This window comes from Quercus lobata, chromosome 6 (assembly GCF_001633185.2).
Source record: "Quercus lobata isolate SW786 chromosome 6, ValleyOak3.0 Primary Assembly, whole genome shotgun sequence".
NCBI lineage: Eukaryota > Viridiplantae > Streptophyta > Magnoliopsida > Fagales > Fagaceae > Quercus > Quercus lobata.
Window position 1 is genome coordinate 42,378,674 of NC_044909.1, and position 13,376 is coordinate 42,392,049.

General features: G+C 35.0%; 1 protein-coding gene across 1 annotated transcript; it reads right to left on the bottom strand.

Moving 5' to 3' along the window:
- Positions 1 to 2,913: 2,913 nt before the first annotated feature.
- On the bottom strand, positions 2,914 to 10,702 carry LOC115950753 (CDPK-related kinase 5). Its single transcript, XM_031067991.1, has 11 exons — positions 9,870 to 10,702; positions 8,598 to 8,728; positions 8,376 to 8,417; positions 8,102 to 8,210; positions 5,847 to 5,925; positions 5,456 to 5,752; positions 5,262 to 5,374; positions 4,871 to 4,978; positions 4,733 to 4,795; positions 4,485 to 4,652; positions 2,914 to 3,504 (listed from the first exon to the last, which is right to left on the bottom strand). The coding sequence occupies exons 1-11, from the start codon at positions 10,452 to 10,454 to the stop codon at positions 3,364 to 3,366; spliced, it is 1,836 nt and encodes a 611-aa protein (XP_030923851.1). The 5' UTR covers positions 10,455 to 10,702; the 3' UTR covers positions 2,914 to 3,363.
- Between the last annotated feature and the right edge of the window lie 2,674 nt (positions 10,703 to 13,376).

Below are 13,376 nucleotides of genomic sequence, written 5' to 3' on the forward strand. Positions count from 1 at the left end.
TTTTGTAACAGTAAGAAAGGAGAAGCTGTCTATGTGCTCATGGACCACAAGATTTTGTTTGGTGGACACAAATCACAAGCAGTTAAAAAAAATAATAAAATAAAAACAAGGTACTCGAGCTTAGAAAACTCGAGTACCACATTGCTCTTTTAATTGATCAAATTCCAGGTCAGTAGTGTCACGCTAGCAACTCTCCTAGGAACTGGAGTTCACTGAACTCGAGTATTATTTAGAACTTGATTTTATGAAACTTGAGTACTAAAAAAGTGGTAGATTGCTACATATTTCCGAAACAGTGCTAGTCTACCACAAATTTTGCCAAAATGTCATATTGGCTATTTTCGCCCATGGAGTGAGGTATCATATCCCTAGGGGTTGGCGTAATCACATGTTTCTAACATTCATTGAAATGAAATAACATCCACATATTCATTGAACAAGGGAAAGAGAAAAAAAAAAGAAGAATTTATAGGGTTTTTGGAAGTTGTTGAGTTTGATGATATGCATGACCAAGGATGTGTAAATAGGTTAGGTGCTGTATATGTACCCTAAAGGCAGAAACTCTAATGAAAACTACATTCCTATCCTATGCATGATTCTAATTACAAATAATTAAAAGATAGAAACTTAAAAACATAAGAAGAAAAAAAATAGTAAGAAATAAAAGAAAACTTATCTTTAACAAAGACAATAGTCTTGAAGCTTGTTATGATTCAAATAAAGGGAGGAGATAAGCATGCATCAGATAAGGAGTGAGCTGATATGGAGTTGATGGTTATCTAATTGTTATTTCAAGTTGTTGATTAGGATGAGTTGTTGATTAGGATTGTTATTTGTTGATTAGGATGAGTTGTTGGTTAGGATTAGTTCACAATTTGAATTTATTGCAGAACTATCAAGATGTAATTTGAATTTCCTAGTTGAGCACTTTGCTTGAGACTATTTAAGAGCAGAATAAATAGGCAAGCAAAAGTTTAATCCAAAATTCTCTTCTCTCACCCCCATTCAGGAGATGATTTATCATTTCATTTCCAGTTCATAGCAAAGCTTAACCAATCCCCTTGATCTTTTGGTAGAATAATTCTATCAAAAAAGAGCACAACCACGTAAGAAAACTTTTGGGCTTAAACATCAACAACCACAAATAGGGTTTTTAAGAAAAACAAAATTTAAGAACAAAGATAATGCTTGGAAAGACTCTCTCTCTCTCTCTCTCTCTCTCTCTCTCTCTCTCTCATATGCTTGATTATTCTCTTTTATAGTGTTTTCGTCAAAGTGATTCTTGATAATTTGTTATAGGCTGAAATGCCCTTTTTATAGTTGAAAATTGGGGTGTAAAACCTAGGTTTTCAAATCATTTCTTTTGAAAAATTCTTCCATAAATGGCTTCTCCAATTGTTGGTTGCATTCAGATGAACCAACTCTACGTATGCATGGTCAAGCACGAGTTAGCGAGAATGAACGCTGCATATGCAAAGGTGGAGTTTTTGAAAATGGTTTTGACATTTTGGTGTTCTTCCTGGCCAAATTTGCCTAATTGTTGTTATTAGAGATTGTGGGCTTAAGTTGTAAGGAATGCAAAATGGGGTGTCTATAGTTGTTTCTCTTTTGAACATGCTTCATGAAACAAGTATAGTCAAAAGCCTAAATAGATTATCCATTTTGTTTTGACTTAAAATTTAGGCTCACCCATGCACGCATTAGTCAAACGATGAATTGATACATAGGGCAAGATGATATGATGAGTTAGATTGCTTACCATGAGGAGGACCAACCTTCTTCTTGGTTTAGATGGAATCATAATATTTGATTATGAGTGCCACGATTTGATTCTTGAGTTGAGGTGAAGGTTCCTTTTCTCGAACTTTGGTTTTGTGGGTTGAATCATGTCTCAAGCCAAGTCAAGGATTCCATGTCTTGAATTTTAGAAATGATCCTCATCTCGAGTGGAGAAGGGGTGTCCTCTTCTCAGACTTGGAAGGTTTCTTGTTTTGAACTTGTGTGATGTCATCATCTCAAACAATGAAGATTACAGGTGTGTTTGGATACCGCTTATTTTACTGGAAATTGAAAACTGAAAACACTATAGCAAAATAATTTTTAAATGTGTGAATAGTACCATGAGACCCATTTGTAATGAAAGTTTTGTTGAAAAAAGAGGTTTATGGATCCTGTGAACAATGCAATGGACCCACTGGAAGTGTATTGGCTTTGTTGAAACACGCTTTAAAGAAAACACAGATGTAGGATAGTGCTTTTCAGCACTATCCAAACGCACAATACATGTCTCAAATCTTTAGGAATGTTCTCATCTTAGACGAAGGTTTTTTCGCATTTCAAACTTGTGAGTTGCTCTTGAATAAAGAAGGTTTTGTGTCTCGAGATTGTGTGATATCCTTATCTTGAATAACAAAGGCATGAAAGTTCAAAATGGAAATTTTATAGAGATGATGTGAGAGTGATACGTATGAATCACAAATTTCCCCTTTAGTAATTTATGAAAAATTTGTAAATTTGTATTTATACCATTACTCTTAAAATAAACTGCTCATATTATTGTATCTATCAAGGGGAATAATGCTGTCAAAAGCTTTCTCGCAAATATTTCGCTTTTAACAATGTTAAGATCGGGAAAAATTCATTAAATGGGCTCAAAACTCAGGCGCTACGATAGAAAATTATGGTAACATCTGATCAGTTATAAATTAGTTCAATGAACTTCCACCTTCAAAAAAATTTGCCAGGTGTCAGAACCTGCATCAAACTGAAGCAGAAAATCAATGCTCCGGAGAGTCCTGTCCAAGCCAAATGCTCACAGAAGCTCTCAACAGAAAAACGAAGGATTCAATTAGGTGACCATATCATATAATACATTATACAAGAGTGCATATCCTCATTTGGGTTTGGAGAGAATGAGTGAAAATGAGCAGTAACTTTTGATTAGAAAGAATGAAACACAGTATGATCTAACACAACTCTGGACTTGTCAGACCAGTCCAATATGTCAGAAGATCAAGTATAATTGTCAAACAAGTAACAAACATTTGAGAAATACTCTCTCACCTGCAACTAAACACACTTAACTACAGCTTTACATAAGAAATACAAAATGCATGTGCTTCATTGCTTTAAGGAGCACAAGGGTCAACTCCAATCCTGAGTGCATGCAATATGCAAGCATGGTCTGTCGAGATAAAAATAGTCCCAAACGCACTGGGCGCTGACCATAATTGCAATGGCAACTATCCCTGAATATTAAAGGTCTGGAGAGTGCCTTAATCATCTGTTACCAGCTCATTTTCTGGTCAAGTCAGTATGCAACAATCAATGCTTCTTGGATATCCAGCTTGGCCTTCAACAATTTTATTGAGATTTTGTAAGTGAGCGGCTAGATACACCATGCAACAATTTAACAAACCCAAGGAAGCTCAGCTTTCCATCAGTATGCCTAATCCAATCGTGAAGAACAGCATGAACAGGGACAGAAGGACCGAGGCCTAGTTCCTGAAAAAGTGTGCATGAAATCCATTGATCAATCTGTATTATGTTTGTTGAGAAATTGAAATCATGCTTTGCTGTTTTTGCAGCCAAGTTCAACAACTAAACGGTAAGAGTGAATATAGAAGAATGGTCTTTTGGATCTTTCAGATTTTTATGAATAAACCAGATGAATATTTATGGGTTTACATATCAACCTAATAGAAAGGGCAGATAGAAAACTGATTGAACCGAATAAGCATAAAATATCTCATTCACATCAAAGCAATCTGAGAAACTCTGTTATCTCAGTCAATCAGATTAATTTAATTTTAAAAAGTTAGTTATCATATTCAAAGATGACTGCTAAAATATTTTGAGGTATTAATCTAAACTTGGTCTCATATATATAATTCATGAACAATTAAATTACAAACCAAAAGAGTTTAGGCAACTTATGCTTTGTAATTCAGCAAATTACTAGGCTACCAAGTTATTTTTCACTTTTAAGCTAGGAATCTAAACAATGTTGCCATTAGTATATTTAGACAGTTAAAATTATACTACAGTTTGAGAGAGAGAAAATGTGGCAAGTGGCTAGCAGGATCAAAATCAGGAGCAATAAATAATGCCAAAGGCAAGATACAGAGACTAGTTGGGACCAAGCACTCACTGCCACAATCAATGATCATTTGTTGCCTTTAATACACAAATATGCAAAGTTCAGATTCAGTTGCATGCAATCACTCTGACCAACTTTCCAAATTGCAGAATTATTCCCATAATAACCAAAAGAAATTTGATCTATGAAAAAATTGAAAAGTCACTACCTAATTATCTGCTTTCTGCTTATAACAAATGAATATCCAACTAAACCACCTCAAAATGCATTTTTTTTTTTTTTGGTTTGTTGTTGTTGTTGTTGTTGTTGGCGTGTGTGTAATTTATTTGAAATATTAATATAAGTAGATTCAATATGGGCATGCATTTTGTAAAACCAAACCTACCGAAGCCAATTCGTCAATGACAATAGCTCTGTTTCCATCCTTCTCAAAAAGTTCAAAGGCACAACGAGCATGTTGCTCCCACCGATCAAGAGCTTCAAGCTGATGCACACTTAGTGCAGCAGCACAAAACTCCTCAAAGTCCATCCTTCTGTATTGCAATGCATTAAACTGCAACCAAAAAGAGGAAGTGAATTTTTTAAGATGGGGAAAAAACACACCAAATCGATTACAGTTGTCAAGGCACATACTGAAGCAAGAAAATCAGGGATGCGCGAATCCTTCATAGCATCTGTTGCATGTTTCATCAAGGCCTGACAAAAGCATGACAGTTAGAGCATAACTGACATATCAAGTTTAAAAAGAAAAACATATGGAAAGAAACCAACCGCTTTTATATTCTCTAAGCTTATGGTGCCATTCTTGTTTGGTTCCAAAAGTGCAAATTGCTCCTTTAAATAAAATAGCTCATCTACAGTCAACGTTTTGGATAGAGCCTGCCACAACAATGAAAAAAAAAAAGCTGTTGGACACTTGCAAATTTTATTTTCCAAATGCAGATAAATAATATAGCAGACTAGACTTGAATGATTAAGTCATGAACAACTAATGCTACTAGTTGCATGAACTAAATGTCAACAAACAAGGACATAATAGAATTCAAGCAAATATGAAGAGAACTTTCATAATGATTTCAAAAGAAATCTATTACTTCAGACTCACATAGACATTAACAGAGAAAATACAAATAAATTATCTCCATTTACATCAAATACACACCTTTAATGCAGCTTTTCGTAGAAATGATGATCGCATGTAAGTCTTCATGAGTTTAAATATTAGTAAATCCAGAGGCACTTTTACATCATTACAGTTTTTAATCCAAGGATGACCTGCAAGAGAAATGTCTCAGACACACTATAGGAATATACAAGGAAAAACTAAAAATTTTTGACAGTGGATAAGGCACTCACTTAAAGCTTGAGCAGCAGTCATTCTCTTCCGTGGGTCTTTATTCAATAGGCGCTTCACAAAATCTTTAGCTTCAGCAGACAAAGAAGGCCAAGGTGGTTCATCAAAACTTGGATCAGCTTTTAACACAGTCCGAAAGATCCCAGACTCAGTTCTGGCCCAAAATGGACGGCTACCACACAATAGGATATAAGCAATTACGCCTATACTCCAAACGTCTGCCTCTGTACTGTAAGATCTATGTAGAACTTCTGGAGCTACATAGTATGCACTTCCAACTATGTCATTAAGCTTTTGATCTGCAAAGAAATTGAAACATTTGGAACCATTATCCCATTCAAGGAGCTATAACCAACAAATTGTGCAGCTTAGTTGAAAGCAATGAGGACGAACCTGGTTTTACAAAATCTGACAAGCCAAAATCTATGGCCTTCAATTGTGAGTTTTCATCCTTTGACTTAAACAGGAAATTCTGATGAAGCAATTAACTACACTTAGATGAGTGTGAATAAATGAAAGAGAATGCAAACTGCAACAAACACATGCAGTAAGAAAATATAAAACCTTCTTTTACAAACATTGCTGAAAAAGTGATTTAGGGTAAACCTTTTTTACCTCAGGTAAGTGAGTCTTTGCTCACTGAGCTTCCATAATTTTTAAAATTTTTTTTATTGTAAAACAACACAAAGACCCAATGGGCCTTGAACCCATGACCTCATCATCTAGAACATAGAGTGGAACGAGATGCCAGTTGAGCTAGAGCTCATAATTTTTAGGGTCAATTACCATTTTGGTCCTTAATGTTTGCCCAATGTGTCAAAATGGTGCCTACCATTTCTAATGTGTTAGTTTAATCCCTAATCTTTTGGTATTGTGTCAACATAGTCCCTACCGTTAAGTGGTGAATAAAAAATGCAGACGTGGCTAACAATGATAACAAAAAATTATTTTTATGCCACCTGACTGCCACATGGAATGAAGTCAATTAAAATAACAAATTGGGATTGAGATCCCTAACTTTCAAAAAAGAAACTGACACAATAGAAACCTATCATTCACAATTTGGCTCCATGCTCTCAAAGAATCTATGCTCCATGGACTAGATAATTATTGCTAGAGAACAAAATAATTATTAAAAAAAAAATTATAAAGAAAATTACAATAAACCCATGTTGTTGTAAAACCAATACGTAGTGAGTGATTGGTAAAGCATCCAATCCCTCCTACAAGAATTCTAGAAATTTCCAAACATGTTTCAAATCTCCACCTTATTTCTCTCTCTGAAACTCAAAGTGACCCCATAGTGCATTCCTTATACTGGACCTTGATTAAATTTGACACCGTTTAAAGAATCAAGACGAATATGATTAAATCCTCTCAATTTACATACACCAACACCAAGGCCACCATTCACACCAACACCAACACCTCCTCTATTTTCCAATGCCCTTTAATGTACACCACGTCGTTGCCACCTCAGTACCCCACTCTCTACATGGCCTCACTCTTCCCTCTGTTGTCTACGCCGCTGTTGCTACTCCCTCCCTCAGTACCACTAGGTCCCATCTACATGGGTTTTGGTTAATTGGTTTAGTTTTAGTTTTCCTGTTCTCAAAGCGTTTGTTTGGATACCGCTTATTTTGCTAAAAACTGAAAACACTGTAACAAAATAATTTTTAAATGTGTGAATAGTAATGTGGGACCCAGTTTTAAAGTTTTTTTTTTTTTTTTTGAATAAAGTACTTGCAGGTCCTATGAACAGTGCATGAAACTCACTGGAAAAGCATAATCCCATATTTGAAAATGTGAAACGCTCTTCTAAAAAAAAAAGAAAAAAAGAAAAAGAAAAAAAACGTGAAACGCAGATGCAAGTGCTTTTCAGCACTATCCAAACAGATACTAAGTCTGATTTTTTTTTTTTTTAATATTTTTAATTCAGGCCATGTGGCAGTCCATGTTGAAGCCTAGGTGGCATAAAAATAATTTTATTATTATCACCGTTAGCCACATCACCATTTTCCATCCACCACTTAATGGTAGGGACTATTTTTGACACAATACCGAAAGATTAGGGGCTAAAGCAATATATGTGAAACATTAGAGACCATATTGACACATAGGGAACACATTAGACACCAAAATGATAACTAACCCAAATTTATACAATTTGAAAATGATGTTTCAACGAAAGATGGACATGGGATATAGACATAAGGATTTACAAGGAAACACTTGCATGAAAGCAGTCATCCCTATCTAAAAGATATATCATGGTAAATCGCACAGATGACATATAAAAAGGTGTTTCAAATTTCTTAACATAATTCAAGTTCTATTCTATTTAATAGAATACTGACACACAATTGATGGGAAAAGATGTACATCTGGTGCAGTCTTGAAAATAAGACAAATCATGTAAAAGTCTTCCTAAAGGGGTGGGACAAAAAACATAGTTGTTAAGTAGAGAGACCCAACCAGATGCTCGATTCTATGCTATATTGGTTCAAACAGACAGCTTGGTCCATTTGTGATGCTTGTCGAAATTTTTTAGAAGGTTTAGTACGAAGGACATTCCAATTACTAGGTGCACTACAGCAGAAATCAATCTAATTCCATAAAGGTTATGAAATTTTGAGAATATACTCTACCTCAGGTTTAAGGTCACGGTGTACCACACCCTGGAGATGGCAAAATGCAACAACATTTAATATCTGTATCATGACAACCTTAGCATCATCTTCCGTGTACTTCCCACCCCTGAAGAAGAGAAAGATCATATATGTACAAGCTATGAGTTACTGATCAATTTTCTCTTTAACAAATTTCATATATATATATATATATATATATCCTTCTTTGCCCATCAACTTTAATAGGCTCAAAGAGTACCGCATTGGATCTTGCAATTTAAAAAAGAAATACCTTGATAGTATTCTATCTAAGAGCTCCCCTCCTTCGCATAACCTGCAAGACGCAGGACAATTTACCAGTGCTCGTTAAATTAAAATTCCATACAAGAAAATAATGATGAGTACTCTTGCTAATAACCGGTCCCCAACAAAGAGAAAAAAGATATTTCCAAGTAGTTATAAAAATATTAACAGAAGTATCTAATTCAAAGCAAAGGTTGCAGTCAGAGCTTACTCCATTACTATATACACGTTATCATGGTCTTCATATGCATCATAGAACTGTATTAGATTGTTATGCCCGTTCAATGCTCTCAACATTTTAACCTCCCTTCTCACGTCCTCAATGGCAATGGCAGTGGTCATCTAACAACAACAGTAAAATAACAATAAGCAAAAAAGACAGTAGCAAAATCCAAAAGACGGCACCTCAGGGTGTTACACCCTAAGATAAAACCTGCTCCATTTTCACATAGATAGAAATAGCAAGATTTAATGTAATAGAACTATAAAAGTAATGCTGGAACAATTAACAACACGCAACAAATTCGTCAAAACAATAAAATAAAAGAAGATGCATCACTGACTAAAAGCTGGTTTAACACTAAGTGTTAAAAACAAAAACTAAGTTTAAAAACAAAAGAGTAGAACAAATGATAACTTGTCTTATATAGCATTATGATGACAGACACCACGCAATGTTTATCTCCAACATTGAAAAGCTGTACTAGTGAAACCTTGTAGCATAAGTTATTAACTTTTCACATCTATTTCCATAACATTCGACGGGGCTCCATAAACTAATTCCACAAGGCTTTTATTCATGCCATTCTCACAATACAGGTAAATTTTTTTCGAATATCTCAAAAATTTCTTGATATTTACACAAGTTAAAGAAACAGGAGATTCTTCCAGAATTTACCACCTATTTGTACATATAAAGAACTTCTAACTTAAAACCAGTCCGTCATATAATTAACTTCCTTAAAACCAAACATTAGTCTTAGACCAATAAAAAATAAATAAATCAATTGTAAGAGTAAACCCTTTTCAAATTTATTCCTTCCAAAGCCTAATACTTGGTAGCCAATCCAAACAATTTGGTAACCATCTAATCTAATCTCAAATCATTGTAGGACCACCAGCAAAAGTTAGTTTTATTTAAAGAAAATGTCAACTCCAATCATATTACAGTCCACTTTCAGGGATCAAAGACCTCTACATCTACATATTTGTCCAAGAGACATACAAGTCATCGACGACCGAGACCTTTCTTCTAGTAAACCAAACCGATCCTTATATCACGGCGAATATAAAATGAATTACAATTTTACAACTCAATAATCATAATTACACTAATGATGATGATAATAATCTGCCTATAGATCCAATTTCCACAAGTGTCAAAAGCCACTAAAATTCACTAATATTCATTCAAAGTGTAACAAAGCACATTATGGAAATTGAACTATTAAAGCACAATTAGGCAAGAAATTGAAGGAAGAACCTTGGCTTTGGGAATGACTTTTACGGCGACCTGTTGGCCTTTGAGCTCGCCTTTCTTGAACTTAGCAGAACAAGTGTACCCAAAATGCCCCCGGCCGACCTCATCTCCGAGCTCGTACTTGTTCCCGAAGTGCTTGGAGAACCCGAAGCTCTTGTCGAGCCCGGACACGCGCTCCGACTCGCTCCCTTCCGGTATCGAGGCCTCGTTTGGCTTCACCGAGCCTTGCCGCCTCGCCAGCAAAGATCGTATGTGCTTCGCCGGAGAAGGCGGAGGAAACGGTCTCCTGAAGAACCGATTCGGCGTCGACTTCGTGCTCGGAGATCTCGCCGGAGATTTCTTCGAGAACAGGGAATGCGCTGGACTCGGACTGTAGAACGGGAACAACGGAGATTTCTTGCCGTTCTGCGCTTCGCTAGCGTTTCGGTTATGGTCGCCATTGTCGGAGCTCGGAATCTGCGGCGGTCGTTTGGTTTCCGCGACAGAGTTATCCTTATCCGGAATAGAATTACCATTAGCGAGCTGAAGATCACGTCGTGGAGATGACAAACCAGGATTTGTAGAGGGCTTGGAGCTACAGAGACCCATCTCTCTCTGATAACACAACCTTCACCAAACAGAGAACTCAAAACATTTCAATTTCTAGTGGTGAAGTGGTAATTCCCGTGCTCCTAGTTATAATTAGATAAACCCTGATTTGAAAATTGAAATTCGCTTTTTGAGTGGAAGAATTTAAATAAAAAAATGAGTGCTTGTGTTATAAGAAACAAAGACTACAGTTTTGGAGTGGTGGTGGTGGAAGACAAAAAGAGAGGGATCCATATGAGAGAAAGGGATAAAAAGGAAAACGACGATTATTAGTATTATTTATTCCATAAGTATAATATTAATTAAATAATTAAATGTTTTAATTAGTGGAATAGTGATTGACAATGATGATTAATGAGACTGTGATACACATGCATTGATAGTAGTTAAATTTGTTAGGTGTTAATGGATGGAGCTAGGCGTACAAGGTACTCGGTGGTTGTGTTGGGGGGACTAGGTGAAATGTACGTACGTACCAGTGGTCCAGAATTATTATGGGTATGGTATAAAGCTGAAGCAAGTCCACGTGGCGTGCATTGGAGTTGGTTTGTGTGCTGTGTGTGTTAACCGAATGAATTAATAGTGTTATTAGGTGTGGCTTTGTGTGTTCGGTTCCTTATTTTTAGGTGAAAGAATGAAACAGAGACGAAGCTTCCTTTGCCTTTTGTTAAAAAAAATTGTGATGTGCACGACATTTTCATGATAAATAATTAAGTAATAAGTTATTACGAGTTGTTATTAATGGATAAGAGAGGAATTTAAGCAATGTCGGTATGCTCTCAAATTAGAGTTGGTAACAACATACTGCCTAAAATATATTGCAAAAGTGTTACCAAAATATTGCTAACGTAGGATTTCTTTTCCTTTTGGGGCGCAATGGACGTTTACATTTCGTTAACTTTGTCTGGGCAAGAGAGAGAAAGGTGCTAGCAACGCGTCTCCGATTCTTCAAATTTCAAACTAAACGCCGTTTATTCTGGCTGGCTTGCTTCCTGAACAAGCTATCTTGGCAGAGTCCCAGTCGCAGCTTCCTCATATAGGTCTTCTAAAAAGTTTAAGAAAATGAAAATACATAAAATAATATAAACTCAGGTGATCATGGAGTTAATCTTAAATTATAATATTTTAAGTGGGAGAAATACAAATAAAGTAGAAACGGTTGGTCAATTTTGTTCTGTGATATTCGGTTGTTATCTAGTCAATTTCTTTTTGTGTATTTTTCACATGTTTGTAATTCGTTTAACTATATATTAAGTGGGAGAAATACAAATAAAGTAGAAACGGTTGGTCATTTTTGTTCTGTGATATTCGGTTGTTATCTAGTCAATTTCTTTTTGTGTATTTTTCACATGGTTGTAATTCATTTAACTATATACGACTATCTTTAAGACCTTCTCCCCTCTTCCCGTGTGTATGTTAAAAATATTTAGTATTCTCAACAAAATTATATACGACTATTTTTTAGCCACTTTTGGTGAAAGTCTCAAAGGCACCTTAAGAGTATTCGCATTAATTCTTGCAAAATTTTTTGTTTATTTTAGTAGAAGAATTTATTTTTTCTATTTTACATACTCACTTTTCGGAACATCTTACATTAGATTATCTATTTTTATCTATTTTTCTTAATTTTTTTTAATTATTTCTCTTTCTTAACACAAAACAACCACCTTTCACTTTCTTCTTTCATGCTCGAGATATGTAAAGAAAAAAAAATAAACAACTAAATGCAAAATGAATAGCATCAGTGTAAATTTACACAAGTACTATAACAAACTTGTAAATTTACACAATTATATATAGACTGGTGTGTGTTATATTTAGGCAAAACTAGGTAAATTCTACACATTTTTCTATTATACACGGACTAGTGTGAATGCTCTAATAATGTCTCGGTTTAGTTGGAGGACTTATGCCTTAAGTTGATATAATCTTTTGAATTACCTTAATGAAAATGTTTGACTCTAAACATATTTGGAGTCTTGGTTCCAATTACTAATAGAAAGATGATATATGTTCCGTCATCAAGAGCATTGCACATGACTCATGACTTGGCTAGTTAGGACTTATCTTCTAAAACCACTATAGTTAGAGGACACCCCTCTCATTTTTAGAGGAACTTTTCAAGACGTCAAAACTCTAAAGAAATTTTTCCTTAAGAACACCCGAAGAACATTCAACGAAATTCATTTGAATGTTCTATTGGAATCAAGTTCAAAAGCCTCCATAAACTTCAAAAAGTCTAAATCATTGAAGTTCAACGGATCAAGCCTCTAAAGCCCCAAAAAATTTCAACCCAAAATCCTTCAAATTCAAAGAATCTTCGAAGAACTTGAATCCAGAGATTTCGTTGTGACAACCATTCAATCCATCTTTCAACCAAAGTGAAGAAGATTTCGTGTTCCAGTCAAGATTACAAAGAAGATAAAATCAGAGAATCACCATTTTGTAAAAGGGTCAAAAACAGAGAATTGTATTCATTATTTGATGAATCAAAAATTATATTTGTAAAGCACTTTCGATTGTTTGATTTTCAAACTTGAGAAATTTTGTGTTTACAGTCATATTTCTATTGGTGGTTAAAGCCCAATGTTTTAAACATGTTTGGAGTCAAACTTTGTCAATTTTTATTATAGAATATATACTAGCAATTACAACTTATCAGTTCACTAGGTAAAAGAAAGCTTACGAAAATTTTTAGGTAAACAATTGTATTGTTATTTGTTATATTATTCATATTTCCTTCTCTTATTTTATTTATATCTTTGATTTTAATACCTTTTTAAAATTATTTACATTGCTGAGCTCAAAACAAAGATGGTTCGTAGAGTAGCTCATGAACTTGGGGCCAAATACCATTGCAAGGTGTGGCTTGATGGTAGAATCATAGGAATTCTCATATTGCTTCACTTGATGAATAGTTCG